This window comes from Leucoraja erinacea, chromosome 31 (assembly GCF_028641065.1).
Source record: "Leucoraja erinacea ecotype New England chromosome 31, Leri_hhj_1, whole genome shotgun sequence".
Classification (NCBI taxonomy): Eukaryota; Metazoa; Chordata; class Chondrichthyes; order Rajiformes; family Rajidae; genus Leucoraja; species Leucoraja erinaceus.
Genome location: NC_073407.1, coordinates 18378500 through 18397744, shown reverse-complemented (window position 1 = coordinate 18397744; position 19245 = coordinate 18378500). Strand labels below are relative to the sequence as shown.

Here is a 19245-nt window from a genome sequence, read left to right as displayed (position 1 = left end):
CTATATCCCCCCATTCCTTGTCTGCCTAAATACCTCATGTGTAGGCCACAAACCAATGTGTCCAGAAGTGGAGGAAGGGAGCGTATAAAAAAATGTAGACACAAGGAACTGCAGATGCTGGTTTATAAAAGAAGAAACAAAGTTCTGGAGTAAGTCAGCAGGTCAGGCAGCATTTCTGGAGAACATGAAGAGGTGACGTTTCATGTCGGGCCTCAACTTCAGGTCGGAGAGAGGGGAACAATCTCTGCAAAGTAAGGATACCTTGAGGACATTTTGCAGTGGAGCAGTGAGATGTAGAAACAAGGAACTGCAGATACTGGTTGTCGGAGTTCAAAATATGTTCTTTTACTAAAATCCATTAAGGAGATCAAAATTATTTGTTTCAACATTTATATTAATTACTTCTGTATTATTCTCTTCTAGGTGGGTTTTGGCAGACTTGCCTCATTCATGCCATCCTCTCTTTCTACTCTTGTAGTTTAAACAAGTAGTTTAAACATGAGATGTTTGGGAGCTGAACTTGTATCCAGAGGTATAATAAACAAGATAGTACTCTGAATTATAAGCTAAATGGTGTGCTTTCCAAAAGAGGAAAAGCTTTAATTTATGAAAGACTGAAAGACTGAGGCTTCCAAACTGAACCTTTTATAGAACATGATACTAAATTAAACCAATTTCTTCTGCCTGTATCTAATCCCCATCCCTCCATTCCCAGCATATTCATGTACCTGTCTAAAAACCTCTTAAAAAACCTGAATGTCACTATTGCATCTGCTTCCACACCATTCCAGGTGGCACTCACCATTCTGTGCTAAAGAAAATTGCCCCGCACTTCTTTAAACTTCGTCCTTCTCACCTTAAACCTTTATAGCCCTGTCCCACAGTACGAGTTCATTCCAAGAGCTCTCCCGAGTTAAAAAAAAATCAAACTCGTGGTAAGCACGGAGAATGAATGTAGCGGGTATGTCGGAGCTCGGGGACGTCTCTGAGCGGTTCGTTACGCTAACGGCAGGTACTCGGGAAGATTCGCTAACGACAGGTAAGCACGGGGAGACTCGTGAGGATTTTTCAACTTGTTGAAAAATGTCCAAGAGAGCCCCGAATACCGACGATTGGCCATTAGCGTAAATCTCCGAGTTCGAATCAGGGCAAACCCGGGAGAGCTCTTGGAATGAACTCGTACTGTGGGACAGGGCTTTTAGTCTCTGCCATTTCCATCCTGGGAAAAAGATTCTGACTTTCTGCCCTATCTATGCCTCTCATAGTTTAATGTACTTCTATCAGGTCTCCCCTCAGACTCCAATGCTCCAGAAAAAAAACAATCCAAGTGTGTCCAACTTCTCCTTTATAGGTAATAACCACAGCATTTTGGTGAACCGCTTTCACATCCTCTCCCACATCCTTCCTGTAATTGGACAACCAGAACTGTACACAAACTTCCAAATGCAGATTAATCAAAGTTTTATAAAGCTGCATTGTGACTCGGAAATTGAACAGTTTTCAAAATTGAGGCTTCATTTGTTTTTGGTGTGCATAAAACACCTGGGACTGGTTGATGAGGTATGAGGGTTTTGTTATCTGAATACGAATATTTTTTTTCTTTGGAATACAAAATAACCAAGTATTTTGTGTTTAACATCTCAGTCGTGTATGTGTTAAATAATTAATAACTTAGTCGGTATGACCAAGGTGGGCCAAAGGGCCTGTCTCCATGCTGTTCAGCTTCATGGCTCTATGACTCTCAATGGATTCTCTGCTTCATTCATGAGAAAGGATCAGCTATACCGACACTGGAATTGATTAATAGCTCATGGTTATTTCAGAAGAAACAGCATAATTCATATTATATGAAAATATTTTGTTTGTGTTTTGATTTTAATTTACAGAGAGGTGTGAGACATTTATGTTCAAATTTTAAACTGAGACTTGATTTTAAAACTTGTGAAAGCAAATATCTAATTGAAACACTTGGCCCAAGTAGAGGTGTTTTACTTAAGCAGTCCCCCAGGTTTGGGGATATCTTGCCACTTCATGCCACTTCTGTGGATTGTGATGAGATGGATGAGGAACCACAGATATTTTCGCAGATGGGTCAGGAGGTGCTTGAAAAATGCAGAATACACTGTCCCTGTAAATCCATATTAGTGTGTTTTAAAGAACAGTAATGATGAAGAACTCAGGGAAATGCAAACGTTGTACTGAAATGGGACCATAGTACAAAAACGTAGCAAAGAGAAACAATGCAGCAGACTCATTGCAAAGAAAGAATACATGCATATCTGTAATACCTATTGCCACACCTTAGGCCCAAGCCACTTTACTGAAGTATTTTTGATGTCTAACTACCGTGGTAATACAGTGGGTCAAAACCATTCTCCTGTATATTTCAATTGTGTATTTGCGATCTTGAGACTCTTACCAATTTCCATAAATGCACCACAGAAAGCACCCTATCTGGGTGCATCACAACTTGGAATGGTAATTACTCTGCCCAAGACTGCAAGAAATTGCAGAGAACCGTGAACATTGCCAAAACCATCATAAGAACCAGTCTCTCTCCACCATCCTGTCCCCATCGACTCCATCTATACTTTCACATCCTGGTCATTCTCTCTTCTCCCTTCTCCCATTGGGCAGAAGATACAAAAGCTTGAGAGCATGTACCACCAACTTCAACAACAGCTTCTTCCCCACTTTTCTCAGACTCTTGAACAGAAATATCAAATGATAGGGATAAATTCCAGATCTTCCAATCTACCTCCTTAATGCCCTTACACTTTTTTTTTTAAATCTGCCCTTTCTCTGTAGCTGTAACCCTACATTCTGCAGTGTTTATTTTCTCTTTTGCACTACATGATGTACTCATTTATGGTTTGATCCGTCCGCAACACAAACGTTTGCACTGTATATCAGTGCCCGTGACAATAATTAACCAATACCAAAAAAATACTAACACTGGCTTTTAGCTTCAGACCACGCTTTGGTGAGGTCCTGGCATTTTGGCACTGAGCAGATGTCCAGGGTTGGAACATTTTTACACATGTTTGTTTACCTTCCTCTATCTGCCATCTCCCCGCCCCCAGTTTATTTTATGAATGCTCTGCTGATTAAAGTGGTTAAATAATCGAATTCGCAGATACAACATTGTTTTGATGAAGTATGTTTCTAGTTATGTGAAAGACTTAACCCTATGAGGATACCTTCAATCAGTGCCAGATGTGCATATTCTATTGCCTCAGGAGACGTAACGCTCACAGTATTTTGGGCTTGATGGATAGTCTGGACATTTTAGTGCTACATCGTGGCTTTTGCACCATATAGCTGCCTTGACTAAGAACGTGGTTGACTGCTTAAATTGAAAAATATGTTCCGAACTGTCTGAGACAAGAGTTTCCTATATTGACTGTTGGGACCCCAATAGTTTGCTGACGACACCACCGCTGTGGGACAAATTACAGATGGCGATGAGTCAGAATATAGAAGTGAGATCAATCGACTGACCATATGGTACCAGCACAACAACCTGGCTCTCAATATCAGCAAAACCAAAGAACTGATTGTGGACTTTGAAAGAGGAAGGATTAGGACCCGCAATCCTGTTTACATCAATGGGACAATGGTGGAGAGAGTCAAAAACTTCAAATTTCTGGGCATGCATATTTCCGACGATCTTTCCTGGACTCAGCACACTGATGCAGTCATAAAGGAAGCACATCAGCGCCTCTACTTCCTGAGAAGATGACGGAGATTCCGTATGTCAAAGAGGATTCTCTTGAACTTCTACAGGTGCACAGTAGAGAGCATACTGACATGTTGCATCATGGCCTGGTTCGGCAACTTGAACGTCCGGGAGCAGAAAAGACTGCAAAAAGTTGTAAACACTGCCCAGGCCAACACCGGCTCTGACCTCCCCACCATCGAAGGGATGGTTGCTGCCTCAAATAGGCAGCCAACATCATCAAAGACCCACACCATCCTGGTCACCACTGCCATCGGGAAGAAGGCACAGGACCTTGGGAACTGTAATGTCCAGGTTCAGGAACAGCTTCTTCCCTACAGTCATCAGCCTATTAAACACTAGAACCTCATAAGCTTTGAACTACAATAGACTATTATTATTATTGCAGTTATTGTTTGTTCCTTTTTTTCTGAGTTTTTGTTATATTATTTATTATGATTTCATATTCTATTGTGCAGCAGCATATAAGAATTTCATTGTTCTATCTGGGACATATGACAATAAAACACTCTTCACTCTTGACTTGAATCAGAACTGATTTACAGTGCCCTTCATAATGTTTGGAACAAAGACACATCATTTATTTATTTGCCTCTGTACTCCACACTTTGAGATTTGTAATAGAAAAAAAAGTTAAAGTGTACATTGTCAGATTTTAATAAAGGCCATTTTTATAAATTTTGATTTCACCATGTAGTGTTTATACATAGTCCCCCCATTTCAGTGCACCATAATGTTTGGGACACAGCTGTGTCATGTAAATGAAAGTAGTCATGTTTAGTATTTTGTTACATATCATTTGCATGCAATTACATAGAATTGCATGCAATTACATAGAAACATAGAAAATAGGTGCAGGAGGAGGCAATTCGGCCCTTCGAGCCAGCACCGCCATTCATTGTGATCATGGCTAATCGTCCCGTATCAATAACCCGTGCCTGCCTTCTCCCCATATGCCTTGACTCCACCAGCCCCTAGAGCTCTATCTAACTCTCTCTTAAATCCATCCAGTGATTTGGCCTCCACTGCCCTCTGTGGCAGGGAATTTCATAAATTAACAACTCTCTGGGTGAAAAAGTTTTTTCTCACCTCTTGAATTACTGCTTGAATTCTGCGATTCATGGACATCACCAGTTGCCGGGTGTCTTCTCTGGTGATGCTCTCCCAGGCCTGTATTGCAGCCATCTTTAGCTTATACTTGTTTTGGGGCTGGTCCCCTTCAGTTTTCTCTTCAGCATATAAAAGGCATGCTCAATTGGTTTTCAGATCGGGTGATTAACTTGGCCACTCAAGAATTGACCATTTTTTAGCTTTGAAAAACTCCTTTGTTGCTTTAGCAGTATGTTTGGGATCGTTGACTTGTCGTAGAATGAATCGCCGGCCAATGAGTTTTGAGGCGTTTGTTTGAATTTGAGAATATAGGACGTGTCTATACACTTCAGAATTCATTATGTTACTACCATCAGCAGTTGTATCATCAATGTAGACCAGTGAGCCAGTACCTTCAGCAGCCATACATGCCAAGGTCATAACACCCCCACCACCGTGTTTCACAGATGATGTGGTATGCTTTGGATCTTGGGCAGTTCCTTCTCTCCTCCAAACTATGCTCTTGCCATCATGATATAAGTTCATCTTCGTCTCATCTGTCCACAAGACCTTTTTCCAGAACTGTAGTTGCTCTTTTAAGTACTTCTTGGCAAACTGTAACCTGGCCACCCTATTCTTGTGGCGAACCAGTGGTTTGGGTCTTGCAGTGTTGCCTCTGTATTTCTGTTCATGAAGTCTTCTGCGGACAGTGGTCATTGGCAAATCCACACCTGAAGAGTGTTTCTGATCTGTCGGACAGGTGCTTGGGGATTTTTCTTTATGATAGAGAGAATGCTTCTGTCATCAGCTGTGGAGGTCATCGTTGGCCTGCCAGTCCCTTTGCAATTAGTAAGCTCACAGGTGCTCTCTTTCTTCTTAATGATGTTCCAAACAGTTGATTTTGGTAATCCTAAGGTCTGGCTGATGTCTCTAACAGTTTTATTCTTGTTTCTCAGTCTCATAATGGCTTCTTTGACTTTCATTGGCACAGCTTTTGTCCTCGTGTTGATAAACAGCAATAAAGGTTTCCAAAGGTGATGGAAAGACTGGAGGAAAGACTAGGTACTGAGGGCTCTCTTATACCTGCATTAAGGAGGCATTTAGACACACATGAACAATTAAAAACACCTGTGAAGCCATGTGTCCCAAACATGATGGTGCCCTGAAATGGGGGGGACTATGTATAAACACAGCTGTAATTTATAACGTGGTGAAACCAAAATGTGTCAAAATACCCTTTAATAAAATCTGACAATGTGATTTTTTTTCTATTACAAATCTCAAATTGTGGAGTACAAAGGCAAATAAATAAATGATAGGTCTTTGTCCGAAACATTATGGAGGGCACTGTAATTGTTCCCTTGGCTCAGTCTATAGTACCTCAGTCGCTTATGTCAGAAAGTCATAGGTCAGAGACTTAGCCATATCATCTCGGTTGGCATCTCAGAGGTCAAAAGGAAGAAAAAAAATCTCACCGTGCCATTTCCAGTGAAGCAGGTAAAGTCCTTCATGCCTGCCCAACATTTATCCCTTACCACTAAGACCAGATGATCGGTATTTATCTTAATTCTATTTTAGGATTCTAGTGTGCACAAATTCACTGCTGCGTAGAAACAGATTTGACCTCTAACCTACTTGATTTAGTGTCAAAATCTTGAGTGCATTACTGGTGCCAAAAATATTTCAGTTTTCACTTTGCTCATTAAAGTTAATAATTTTATATGCTGGATTGAAATGGAATGCATCAATGTGGAATACTGTAAGTGACTGGTGCTACATTATTTGTCTGTGCATTAGAAAGGAAGGATCTGGAGACTACAAATCTGCAAATTTACTCAAAGTTAGAAGAGGAATGTACTTGAAAATCAGATACGTCATCCTGGATAGAATCTTGGTTAGATCACACTTAGAAAGGCACGGTCAATTAAGAAGAAAAAATGGATACAGATTGGACAAAAGATATTGTGTGAACAAAAGATTTAATTAGATGATAGCAGAAATTAGATGTTATACCTACTAGGAAAGAGTGCACAGGCTGGGGTTCTCTGTCTAGATGATAAAAGAATGGAGAGATTACGAAATGATACTCTTTCGAGGGAGATCAGCCGAAACAAGGACCATCCCTTTGCCTCCACAGTTACTGCAACACCTAGTTGTTTTAGATCAGATGTAATGTCGATACAAAGACAACCAAGGTGAAAAATCACAGGGGTATTCAATGATCCTTATTCAATATCTTTCTTAATGATAATAATTGTGTTTAGTTGATGGTCAATGATCATCTTAATCAGTTAACAAAATGATGTTCACTTCCTCATTGGTTATTGGAAGGCATGGATCTGCGAAATTTAGCTTAGTGGATAGAAACAATGAAAATTAGGTGCAGGAGTAGGTCATCCGGCCCTTCAAGCCAGCACCGCCATTCAACATGATCATGGCAAATCATCTAAAATCAGTAGGTAGACAAAAGTGCTGGAGAAACTCAGTGGGTGCTCTGGATTTTCTTGAGGTTTACTCCAGGAGCCTTTGCCATGACTGGATATGGCCACAAGGCAGTGGAGAGTTTAAATCAGTTTTCCCTCTCCTAGGTGGACTGCCCTCCCAGGGTGACGAGCCCCATCTGCCATTTAACAACAGACTAAAAACAACAAAAGAAGAAAAGGACGAGGCAGACTGTTGGCGAGGCTGCCATTGTATAGACTTAGATTTAGACTTAGATCCTTTATTTGTCATTCAGACCTTTCGGTCTGAATGAATTGTCGTTGCCTGCAGCCATACACACAATAAACACAAATTAACATCCACCACAGTGAGTTCACCAGGCACCTTCTCACTGTGATGGAGGCAAAAATGGAGGCGATACCCCACCGGGCGATGGTAATCAGTCCCGCGGCTCACCGAACTCCGCGAACGGGCCAGTTCAAGCTCCGCGGCCCGGGGTGGTCGAAGCTGCCACCCTCCAGTCCAGCGGACGCAGCTGTTGCCGCGGGAGCTCCAGAAAACAGGCACCAGCCTGTGACCTGCGAGCTCCCTACGATGTCGTCCACAGGCCCGCGGCTGAACCCCGGATTCAGATCGCCGGTGCCAGAACGCCGCCTCAGCTACCGGAGCACCGTCTCAGCCCCGCGCCGGGCCGCCCTCACGGGAGCGCCGTCCCAGCCCCGAGTCGTGCCGCTGCCACGGAGCATCTCAGCCAGCACCGTCCCAGCCCCGCACCAGGCCGCCCTCACCGGAGCGCCGAGTTGTGCCGCTGCCACTGGAGCGCCCGAACACCACTACAGCTCGAAGACGGCCAGCCTCGCGTTGGTGAGTCCTGGCTGGCTCTGCCTCCGGAGCCTCGAAGTCGGTCGCAGGTTGGAGGCCGCCAGCTCCGCCATTAGGCCTCAGCGCAGATGGAGGCAGAGAAGGGGGATATATGACAAGAAAAAGTTGCATTCCCCCGAAGGGAGAGACAGAAAGCCCTGTTTCAGCACCCCCTCCCCCTCCACACATAACACAGCCTAATAACCAAACATTTAACTAAACAAGACAAAAAAAACAACAAAAAAAAGTAAAAACAGACGGACTGCAGGCGAGCCGCAGCCGTTCAACAGCGCCGCCACTTCCGGTATGGCGCCACTTGGTGGGTATTGTTGCTGGGAGATTGTTTCTGTCTTCCTTAGTGAAGACAGAACCAAAGTACTCGTTTAACTGTTCTGCCATTTCTTTGTTTCCCATTATAAATTCACCTGTCTCTGATTATATGGAACTGTAGCGGCACCTGCTGGTGCCTGTGGGTAGTCGAACCCTGCAGTTGGCTACCTCGGTCATGTGACTGTGGGGAGGGGTTTTGTTTTTGTGCGTTTTCTGGGCAAGCCCCATTCATACATTCGACCACCGTTGTGGTAAGAGCTTTTGTGTTTAGCTGTTGTATGATCTCCATTGTTTTCACCGCTTTAATAATAAAGCTCGTTTGTAAACCAACTATCGTTTCGCTCACTAAAGAACCTACATTTGACTTCACTAATCTTTTTACATATCTAAAGAAGCTTTTAGAGTCCGTTTTTATATTCCCCACAAGCTTTCTTTCATGCACTTTCTTCCCCCTCTTACTTAATCCCTTTGTCCTCCTCTGTTGAGTTCTAAATTTCTCCCAGTCCTCCGGTTTGCTGCATCCTCTGACTAATTTATATGCCTTTTCCTTGGATTTAACATTATCCTTGAGCCGCCTTCCCCATTTTATTTTTTCGCCAGACATGGATGAACAATCTTTATAGTTCATCCATGTGGTCTTTAAATCTTTAAGTATAATTTGCCAGTCTATCCTAGCCAATTCCTGTTTCATACCTTCAAAGTCTCCTTTCTTTAAGTTCAAGACCCTGTCAAAACCGTGTTACTTTCCATCCTAATGCAGAATTCCACCATATTATGGTCACTGTTGCCCAAGGGGCTTTGCACAGCATGATCGCTAACTAATCATTCCTCATTACACAATACACAGTCTGGGATGGCCTATCCTCTAGTCGGTTCTTCTACATAATGATTTAGATAACCATCCCGTATACATTCCAGGAAATCCTCCTCCTCAGCGCTGCTACCAAATTTTATTGGCTCAATCTATATGTTGTGGCGGCCTGAGCCATTTTTGTATTGAACCGTTGGAAGCCGTCCTGCCCTCGGGTACTTCCACTGCGATGTGTGCACGTGCTGCTCATTAGATCGCCCGCTTTGGTGTGCCGGTGGACATCTCCTCCAACAGAGGTACGCAGTTCACCTTCGAGTTGTGGCTAGCAATGTACCGGCTGCTTGGCGCTCACCGCACTGCGGCCTATCACCCGCAAGCAAACGGCCTAGTGGAGCGTTTTCACCGGCACCTGAAGGCATCTCTAAAGGCACGGCTCACGGGCCCTGACTGGATGGACGAATTGCTGTGGGTCCTGCTGGGCATACGCACAGCTCCAAAAAAGGGCCTGGCAATTTCCTCGGCACTGCTGGTGTACAGTGCCCTGCTTACGGTCCCAGTGGACTTCATCCCGGCGGCACGTGGACATCAGGAACCGCCCACAACCAGGCTGACAAGCCTCTGGGAGAAGGTGAGCGCGCTCTCTCCAGTCCCAACGTGCCGCCACGGACTCACCACCACGTACGTCCCACCTGCCCTGCAGGACTGCCAGTACGTCTTCCTTGCCGCAATTCCCACCATACACCACTGCAAAGGCCGTATGAGGGATCTTTGCAGGTTCTGCAACATGGCACCACGTCTTTTGTCATCAACATGGGCGGCAGGCATGAGACTGTCTCTGTGGACCGTCTTAAGCCGGCACACTTGAACATTGACAAACCAGCGCAGGTGGTTTGTCATTTAAGAGCCATTTAGACAGACACATGAACAGGTAGAGAACAGAAAGATATGTTGACCTTTGTCACAAGGGGAATTGAATACAAAATTAGGAAAGTAATGCTGCAGTTACCCGCATGTCTTTGAGGTGCAGAGGAAACTTCCCACCTTAAAGCTCTTTTGTCTAGTCTTTGACATTTCCACTGAGAAAAAAGTTCAGTCCACCTTATCTATGCCTCTCATAATTTCATATACTTCTGTCAGGTCTAGGGTTGCCAACTTTCTCATTCCCAAATAAGGGACAAAAGGTCAAAATAAGGGACAAATTCCCAATGGCAATTCGTTGACCGACTCGGCCGTGGCTGGGTAAATGATGAGTTGGCCCGGGTGCTGGACTGCACACAAATCCCAGCCGGCGGGCCAGTTGAGTTTTGGCCCGGGCCACGCAACGTCGCACGCAACTTCCGGCACCCCATCCAACTCATGAACCGATGATCGGCCATGAGAAGGAATACGCGAAGGTCCGAAGGTCGGACAGTTGGCCGGGCTGGTGACCAACTGCTGCTGCACTCCATGGGCTGTAATGTGTCGGGACAGGTGAGGCGGGGCCGGTCGCAGCGCTCCGACCCAACAGTCCCCTTGACCCGAGTGGTCGCAGTCAAATATGGGACAAGTGCGGACAAACCAACAGCCCAATATACGGGATGTCCCGGCTAATACGAGACAGTTGGCAACCCTCGTCAGGTTCCCCTTCAAACTCTTACATTCCAGAGAAAACAATCCAAGTTTGTCCAACCTTATAGCTAATACCCTCTATAATGCAAGCAAAATTGTGGTAAACCTCTTCTGCACCAAAATGTTAGTGGAGCAGCCAAATCAAGTGCTGTGCATTGTATAGAAAGAACATACACATAGTGAGGAAATTATTATTTAGTAATGGATGAAATTAAGAGCAACACTGATTTAAGGGAAGTAGGGAGTATTCCAACATGCTCCCGACTTGCGCCTTATTTTTATTCCATCGTGTTCATGATGTCTCTTGTAATATCTCTCTTTTCAGCTTCTTCCACACACTTTTCCTTCACAGACCTCTGTCATCTTTTGTATCAAGTACACTTTTGTATCAATTCACTTTTGAAAATCATTGAACCCGCTGCCCAGTGTTTTATAACACATAACAGGTTTTATATTTCTATTTCCAGATTTTGCCAAAAACATGAGTATTGAAATGCTTTTTTTCTGGGGGGTTTTTCCTCGGAATCTTATTTCAAGTCCAAAAAAAATGTCCTGCGTTTGACGTGTGCCTGAATCATCAAGCTCTGTCAAGGCATTGCGGTTCTTAGCACAATTCAAAACTGGGAAGAATCTTCCGCCCTTGTATATTTGGAGACACCCCCCAGAAATAAATTCTGCAAGGGGGACAAATATGGATGTGTCTAAACCTATGGGGAAGATCGAAGATAACAGTTAACTCATCCAGAAAATTGTCATATTATTAGTAGATTCACGTAAAAAGAAACGAAAATAAATAGGTGAGTAGGGAATAGCGAAGATCTTATAGCTCCGCTACAAGATCTTTGGGGAATAGAATAATATGTTGATTGGATTAGATGGGGTTCTATAATCTTAATTGTATTAGTTCCAAGACTTATTAGTTTTTTTTCCTTCTCGTCATAAATGCTGCTGGACTTACTGAATAGTTCCAACTCTCCAGAAAATGAGACACAGAGAGAGTGAGAGTGAGTGTGAGGGACAAGTTGACTGTTGTCAGCACCATATTCCTGCCTGTGTGGATGCCCCTCACAAACATGTCTGTCTGAGGGTTGGGTTGGGAGGTCAGAGGGGCGGATGTGACGCTGGCTGCTCTTCCGCTGGGTTGTCAGGGCTCGCTGGTCGCTGCGTTGAGGCGGGGTCTTGTGCCTCGTCGCCTGTTAGGGGGCGGACGCCAGGAAACCGACAACATGAAGGTGATGGTCCGGGCTGTGCTGCTCGTGCTCTTGTCCACCCCTTTTCTGGCGGTCGTGGAGTCCATCAGTATGGGCACTTTTTTTACCGGCCTCTTCCCCAAACTGTTCTGCAAGTTCCAGGAGTGTTGTGATGACGAGTGGGTGAAACTCAACCTGACAGGTAAATAGTCGTGACATCTCACTGCCACGTTAACATACACCGGCTATTTATTTGTGCTGCATCCGCATGCCACAGGCCACCTTGCAACACGTCTGCTTTCTCTGGGGTAGTTGTGACAATGAACTATGCTGTGGGGAATTACAATGCAAATTCAGATTTGGATACAAATCCAGTAATAAAATAAGCCAGTAATTACTTGGCCATAAATAATAGGGAGAAGAAATTGATTTTTTTAATCTTAACTTTATTTATCTCTTTTGATGAGTGGAGAGTGAAAAGTGGTCATTGATATAGTGTTGTTTCTATAATAATGTAATGAATAAATAAAACAGTACACCACAGGAAGCCTCTCATATACAAAGATCTTACAGCTCCGCAACAACTGCAAAATGAAAACGCTTCTGAAGCTACATTTACCATTTAAATAATCGTAAACTATCAATGCGTTTTGGAATAAAGCATCTCAAGCATCTATAGCTGCGACCAAATCTGCTTTAATACTCTCTTCTTGTTGCACGTGCATGGCGTTCTTATGCACATTGTCTATCCTGCTCACAGTGGGTGCCCAATCAGGATTGTTGACATCATTCCATGCTGCAGGCTTGTCTGTTATTAGATGATAAATAAATAAGTAGTTTGGGTGATTGTACAGGCTTTAAACAAGAAACATTGAGAAATATATTTTGGCAAATAATAAAATGTCCTGATTTTGTCCAACTAACAGCTGACAATTATCCCATTCCTTAGCTTGCATCTGAGTAAAATTTATTTCAAACCGCATTGATAGTTTACGATTATTTAAATGGTAAATGTAGCTTCAGAAGCGTTTTCATTTTGCATGTTAAAACCCACCTGAGAACCATGGGCGATTTTGCAATTTTACTGACGGATTTTTCACTTTTAAAACTTTTCATATAACAAATGAATAAAGATAAAAAAGTCAATAATGCCTTACTTTTGATGAAATGCAGCGAGCAAACGCGATAATTCCCGATATTTTGGATCTTTAAATCTCCACGACAAATCTCCACGAAGCACTTCCGCTGTTTTTGCACCTTCAGCTCCCTCTTGAATTTACCTTAGTTTCTATCTTTCTTTTGGACTGTAAATTTAGGTAGATGTGCCTCACGGTCACCCCGACTGGCACAGTAAATTACAGCTCAAAAACTGGCAGTTTTCGATGTTTTTAACGGGTGTGAAAGTGCGTGTTTTCCCATTCACTAACATGTACCGGAAGTGCCGCATGTCCGCCAGTTGAATTTTGCGGTCAAGTGGGTGCGGATCTACGCTCCAGTGACCTTTCGTGAAATCACCCTATAGGGGGGTTGCACATCATAGGTCATTGGGTCATAGGGCTTGACGCACGGAGCCGCTCAATCCATCTGGAGGACATCCGTCACTTCCGGTATATGTTAGTAATGCTAGAAACGCATACTTTCCTACCTGTTAAAAACCGCCAAAATTTTGAATTTTTGCGCTGAAAAAAATAGTGGGTCGGGGTAAGTGTGAGAGACATGTACCCAACTTTAGAATTCCAAAAGTGAAGCGAAATGAAGGTATAGAGAAGCGAGAACTGAAGGGACTACAGCAGCTTGGTAAACATTGGCCGTGCAGATATCGGAATTGAAAATATTAGGAATTATGGCATTTGCTCACTGCATTTCATCAACAGTAAGGCATTATTTGTGTTTTTTCTTGATTCCTTTGGTATCTAAAAATTCTCAGATGTGATAAATCTGGCTGTAAAATTTTCTTCAGATGCGTTTTCATTTTGTATGTAAACACCCACTTGGGAACCATGGGCGATTTAAAAAAATTACAGCCTGATTTATCACTTCTGAAACTTTTTAGATGCCAAAGGAATCAAGAAAAAACACAAATAATGCCTTAGTTGATGAAACGCAGTGAGCAAACGGCCAATGTTCGCCAAGCACTCTGTTGTTGTCCCTTCAGCTCTCACTTCTATGCCTACCTGCAGTACATCGCGTGTAATCCATTTGGGGTAGCGTAGCAACAGTACGGGTCATGCTAGGCTACTCCAAATGGATTACACGCGATGAACTGCAGGTAGGCGCTTACCATTGTGCTTGGCGAACATTGGCCGTTTGCTCACTGCATTTCATCAACTGTAAGGCATTATAGGTGTTTTTTCTTGATTCCTTTGGCATCTAAAAAGTTTCAGAAGTGATAAATCTGGCTGTAATTTTTTTTAATTTCCCATGGTTCTCGTGGGTTTACAAAATGAAAACGCATCTGAAGAAAAATTTACAGCCAGATTTATAGCTTCTGAGAATTTTTACCAAGCACTTTAGCTGATGTAGTCCCTTCAGTTCTCGCTTCTCTATACCTGCATTTCGCTTCACGTTTGGAATTCTAAAGTTGGGTACATGTCTCTCACACTTACCCCGACTCCCACAATTTTCTTCAGCGCAAAAATTCAACATTTTGGCGGTTTTTAACAGGTAGGAAAGTATGCGTTCCTAGCATTAATAACATATACTGGATGTGACGGATGTCTTCCAGTTGGATTTAGCGGCTCCGTGCGTTGAGCCCTATGACCCAGTGACCTTTCGTGAAACCTCCCTATACTTTTATTAGGTCTCCCCTGACCTCCAATGCTCACAGAACATAGAACAATATAGCACAAGAACAGGCCCTAAAGCCCACAATATCCATGCTGAACATTGATGCTGGGTTAAATTAATCTCCTCTGCCTGCACATAACCCATATCCCTCCATTCCCTGCAAATCCATTTGCCTGTCTAATTGCTAGATTCTGGCTGTGATCCTCATTTATTTGTCTGAGATGGTGGTTCTAGTTATCAGTAATTCGAAAATGAGATTGTACGTCCACACCCTGTAGTTGTTGGCTGTATGGAGTTTGCGTGTTCTACCTGCGACTGCATGAGTTTTCTCCGGGCGCTTCGGTTTCCTCCCACATTCGAAAGACGTGCCGGTTTGTAGATTAATTGGCTTCTGGAAATTGCCCCTAGAGTGTAGGATGCAAAAGTGGGGTAACATAGAACTAGTGTACAGGTGATTGATTGATTGATGGTCAACATGGACTTGGTGGACCAAAATACGCTGTATCTCTAAAACTAATACTAAAAACTCTGCAATTAAGATAGAAAATAGGTGCAGGTGGTGGCCATTCAGCCCTTCGAAATTCAAATCATTTGCTTTCCCAATTGCTGGTACTCATTTATTTACATATTTACATGAATCAACGTGTCAAGATTACACTGTACATCACTATTTACCAATCTCAATGTTTAAAATGTTTGTGTTTATATCTCCTATCAAAGGGAATGAATTCCCTTTCCCCCTGCATCCAAGTCATGTAATTTGCCCACATCTATCATGATTTTGAACTAATCTTTACATGAAACATCCACCTCTATCAGTATTATCGATAAACTTCTACACCAATCAACATGTTGTTCTATTCTTTACTCGCATATTTTGTTTTAGCTTCATACAGTCTCTTAATCTAATTAGTAATATAAATTATAATGTGCCAACACTGATACCTGTCACAGCCGAGTCGCAGGAATCTGCCTGCATTGAAGATTCCACATATGGGGATAGAAGACTTGCCAGGACTAGAATCTGGTGTGACACAAGTAAATGAATGAGGTTTTCCTAAGGATATTAGATGAAGTAGGACAGATGATGAAACAAAGATGGAAGTAGGCAGTCTTTGTGTCGTTAAGAATGTCAAAAACATTTACAGGGTAAGAAAAGAAGCACATTTAAGACATTGTTAAGGAATGGCAGATGTGTAACTGAGCACAGAAACAGTCCGAGGTCAGAATTTAGACATTTTCACTCCCTACCATCGAGGGGATCTATCGTAGTCACTGCCTCAAAAGGACTGCCAACCTCATCAAGGGCCCACACCATCCTGGCCACACACTCATCTCTCCGCTGCCATCGGGTAGAAGGTACAGGAGCCTGAAATCTGCAACATCCAGATTCGGGAACAGCTTATTTCCCACAGCCATCAGACTATTAAACACAACTTCAAACAAACTATGAACTATAACAACTTATTGCACTTATCTGTTTACTGATGTGTGTGTATATATGTATTCTATGGTATATGGACACACTGATCTGATCTGTATTTATGACTACAATATCCTGTTGTGCTGCAGCATTGCAAGAATTTTGTATTGTATTGTATTCCTTTGTCATTCAGACTTTTCAGTCAGAACAAAATGTTGTTTGCCTTGCAGTCATAACATAGAATAAAATAACAAAACACACAATAAACACAGATTTAATATCCACCACAGTGAGTCTACCATGCACCTCCTCATTGTGATGGAAGGCAAAAGTCTTAAGTCCTTGTCTCTTCTCTCCTTGTTCTCCCTGTGCACTGAGGCGATCCACGCTTCCGATGTTGGGACCCCGCCGGGTGATGGTAAGTAAGTCCCGCGACTGAATCCGAGCTCTGCGAACGGGCCGAATTTTGTTGTCCTATCTGTGACGCATGACAATAAACTCTCTTGACTTGCCTTGACTTATGGATTGTGTTTTTATTGGACTGTACACAGACCGAAGCACTTCACATTAATAGGATGCTTTCATTTTTAAGCAATGAAGCGCTGGAAAATTGATCAGTATCAGCTCCTGCATTTGTAACAACTGAGGCATGTTGAGTCAATTGAGTCAATTTAAGCAAGACGGCTCTTAGCGAGCGGCAGTGAGTGAGCGGCCTTGTGAGGGAAGTGCCCTGTGAGAAAAGTGTGAGTCTTTGGCTAGGAGGCTGAGCAGAGGAGACCACGCAATACGCTTGAGAGGTAGAGACAAAAGAAGGAGATGTCAGGCAAGCTGATTCAGTGTGATGCTTGCAGTATGTGGGAGGTCAAGGACACCGCTGGTGCCTCTGGCTGCTACAAATGCGAAAGTGCATCCAGGTAGAGCTCCTGAAGGGCCGTGTTGGGGAACTGGAGAAGCAAGTGGATGACCTCCGGTTCGTACGAGAAACGGATTCGTTCCTCGACAAGTCCTACAGTACAATTGTTACACCTAAGGTACTGGAAGAGAGAAGGTGGGAGACAGTGAGAAAGAGAGGGAAGCATGGAATGCCAATGTCCCCGGGTGTTGTACCTCTTGTAAACAGGTTCACCCGCTTAGAAGCTGTTGGGACAGAAGACGTGTTTACACTGAGCGGCGGACTGGCTTGCGATGCGAATAGGGCTGTTGAGCCAAAACCAAAAAGGCCTAAGGCAGGCAAGGCCATTGTAGTGGGAGACTTCATTGTGAGAGGTACGGACAGAGGTTTCTGCGGCAACAGACGGGATGCGAGGATGGTGTGCTGCCTTCCCGGTGCCAGGATCCAGGATGTCACGGACAGACTGCAGAAAATCCTCAAGGGCGAAGGTGAACATCCGGAAGTGGTAGTGCATGTCGGCACAAACGATGTCGGAAAGAAGGGGATGAATATTCTGCAGCGTGACTTTAGAGAGCTCGGAAAAATGTTGAAAAGCAGGACCTCCAGGGTTGTTATCTCCGGTTTGCTTCCAGTTCCCCGTGCTGGCGAGAGCAGGAACAGGGAGATACGGGACCTGAACGTGTGGCTGAGGAACTGGTGCACGGTGCAGGGATTTAGATTCTTAGATCACTGGGATCTGTTTTGGGGTAAGGCGGAACTGTACAAAAGGGACAGATTGCATCTTAACAGGTGTGGGACCAGCATTCTGGCAGGCAGGTTTGCCACTGCTACACGGGTGGCTTTAAACTGAATAAGGGGGATGGGGTGTTGAATGGGATAGTGGAGGATGGAGTTAAAGGGAAAGGGTTTCTTAAATGTGTGAGCGTAGAGACGGAGGGGTGTAAAATGAGGGTACAAGCAATAGGTAGCAAGGTGAAAAGTAAAAGTGGCAAGCAGACAAAACCAGGGCAAAAATCAAAAAGGGCCACTTTTCAACATAATTGTATAAGGGGTAAGAGTGTTGTAAAAACAAGCCTGAAGGCTTTGTGTCTCAATTCAAGGAGCATTCGTAATAAGGTGGATGAGTTGAATGTGCAGATAGCTATTAATGACTATGATATAGTTGGGATCACGGAGACATGGCTCCAGGGTGACCGAGGCTGGGAGCTGAACATCATATGATATGCCATTTATTGTCACTATACATGTACAGTGAAACTGAAAGCTGCTCGTACTCAGTGCATACATACAATTTTACACAAAAAACAAGAAACAGAAAAACAAAACAGAAGGGAGATGGGGGGGGGGAATAGGTGCACAAATTCTACGGCGCTACATACATATATACATATATACAGATGGAAGTCCGTGTTGGGCGGTGTAGTCAGTGCATGTGTGGATTTGAATTTATGGTAGATATAATTCTCGGGAAGCAGCTATTCCTGAGTCTGTTTGTCCTGGATTTGATGCACCTATAGCGCCTTCCAGAGGGCAGCAGGTCGAACAGTCCAAACGCAGGATGGGAGCTGTCTTTGGTGATCTTCTTTGCCCTGCTAAGGCAGCGGGAGGTGTAGATGTCCATCAGGGAGGGGAGAGGGCAACCAATGATCCTCTGCGCTGTCCTGGTTACCCTCTGAAGCCTCTCCCTGTCTGCCATGGTGCAGCTGCCATACCATGCTGTAATGCAGTATGTCAGCAGGCTCTCGATGGACGAGCGGTAGAAGGTCAGCAGCAGGTTAGAGTCCAGGTTGTGCTTCCTGAGGACCCTCAGGAAGTGCAGCCGCTGCTGAGCCTTCTTGATGACCGCCGTCGTGTTGTCCGTCCAGGAGATATCAGCAGCGATATGGATGCCGAGAAACCGGAAGGTGTTGACCCTCTCCACACACTCGCCGTTAATGTGTAGGGGGACTAAGTCGGTGCTGTGCCTCCTGAAGTCGACAATGAGCTCTTTTGTTTTCCTGGTGTTCAGAGCCAGATTGTTTTCTGAGCACCAGGTTGTCAACTTCAGGACTTCCTCTCTGTAGGCTGCCTCGT

General features: G+C 43.9%; 1 protein-coding gene across 4 annotated transcripts in view; it reads left to right on the top strand.

Annotated features, from left to right (window-relative positions):
- The first annotated feature begins 12009 nt into the window (after positions 1-12009).
- LOC129712024 (torsin-1A-like) overlaps positions 12010-19245 on the top strand; it is a 49764-nt gene continuing 42528 nt past the window's right edge. The window contains exons 1-2 of one of the 4 annotated variants that reach the window (XM_055660157.1): positions 12133-12272; positions 16571-16698. In XM_055660157.1, coding sequence (XP_055516132.1) covers positions 16581-16698 — 118 coding nt within the window. In that variant the 5' untranslated portion in view covers positions 12133-12272; positions 16571-16580. Of the gene's footprint in view, positions 12273-16570; positions 16699-19245 lie in introns of all 4 variants that reach the window. The other 3 variants (XM_055660158.1, XR_008725981.1, XM_055660156.1) reach the window with 3 other exon arrangements.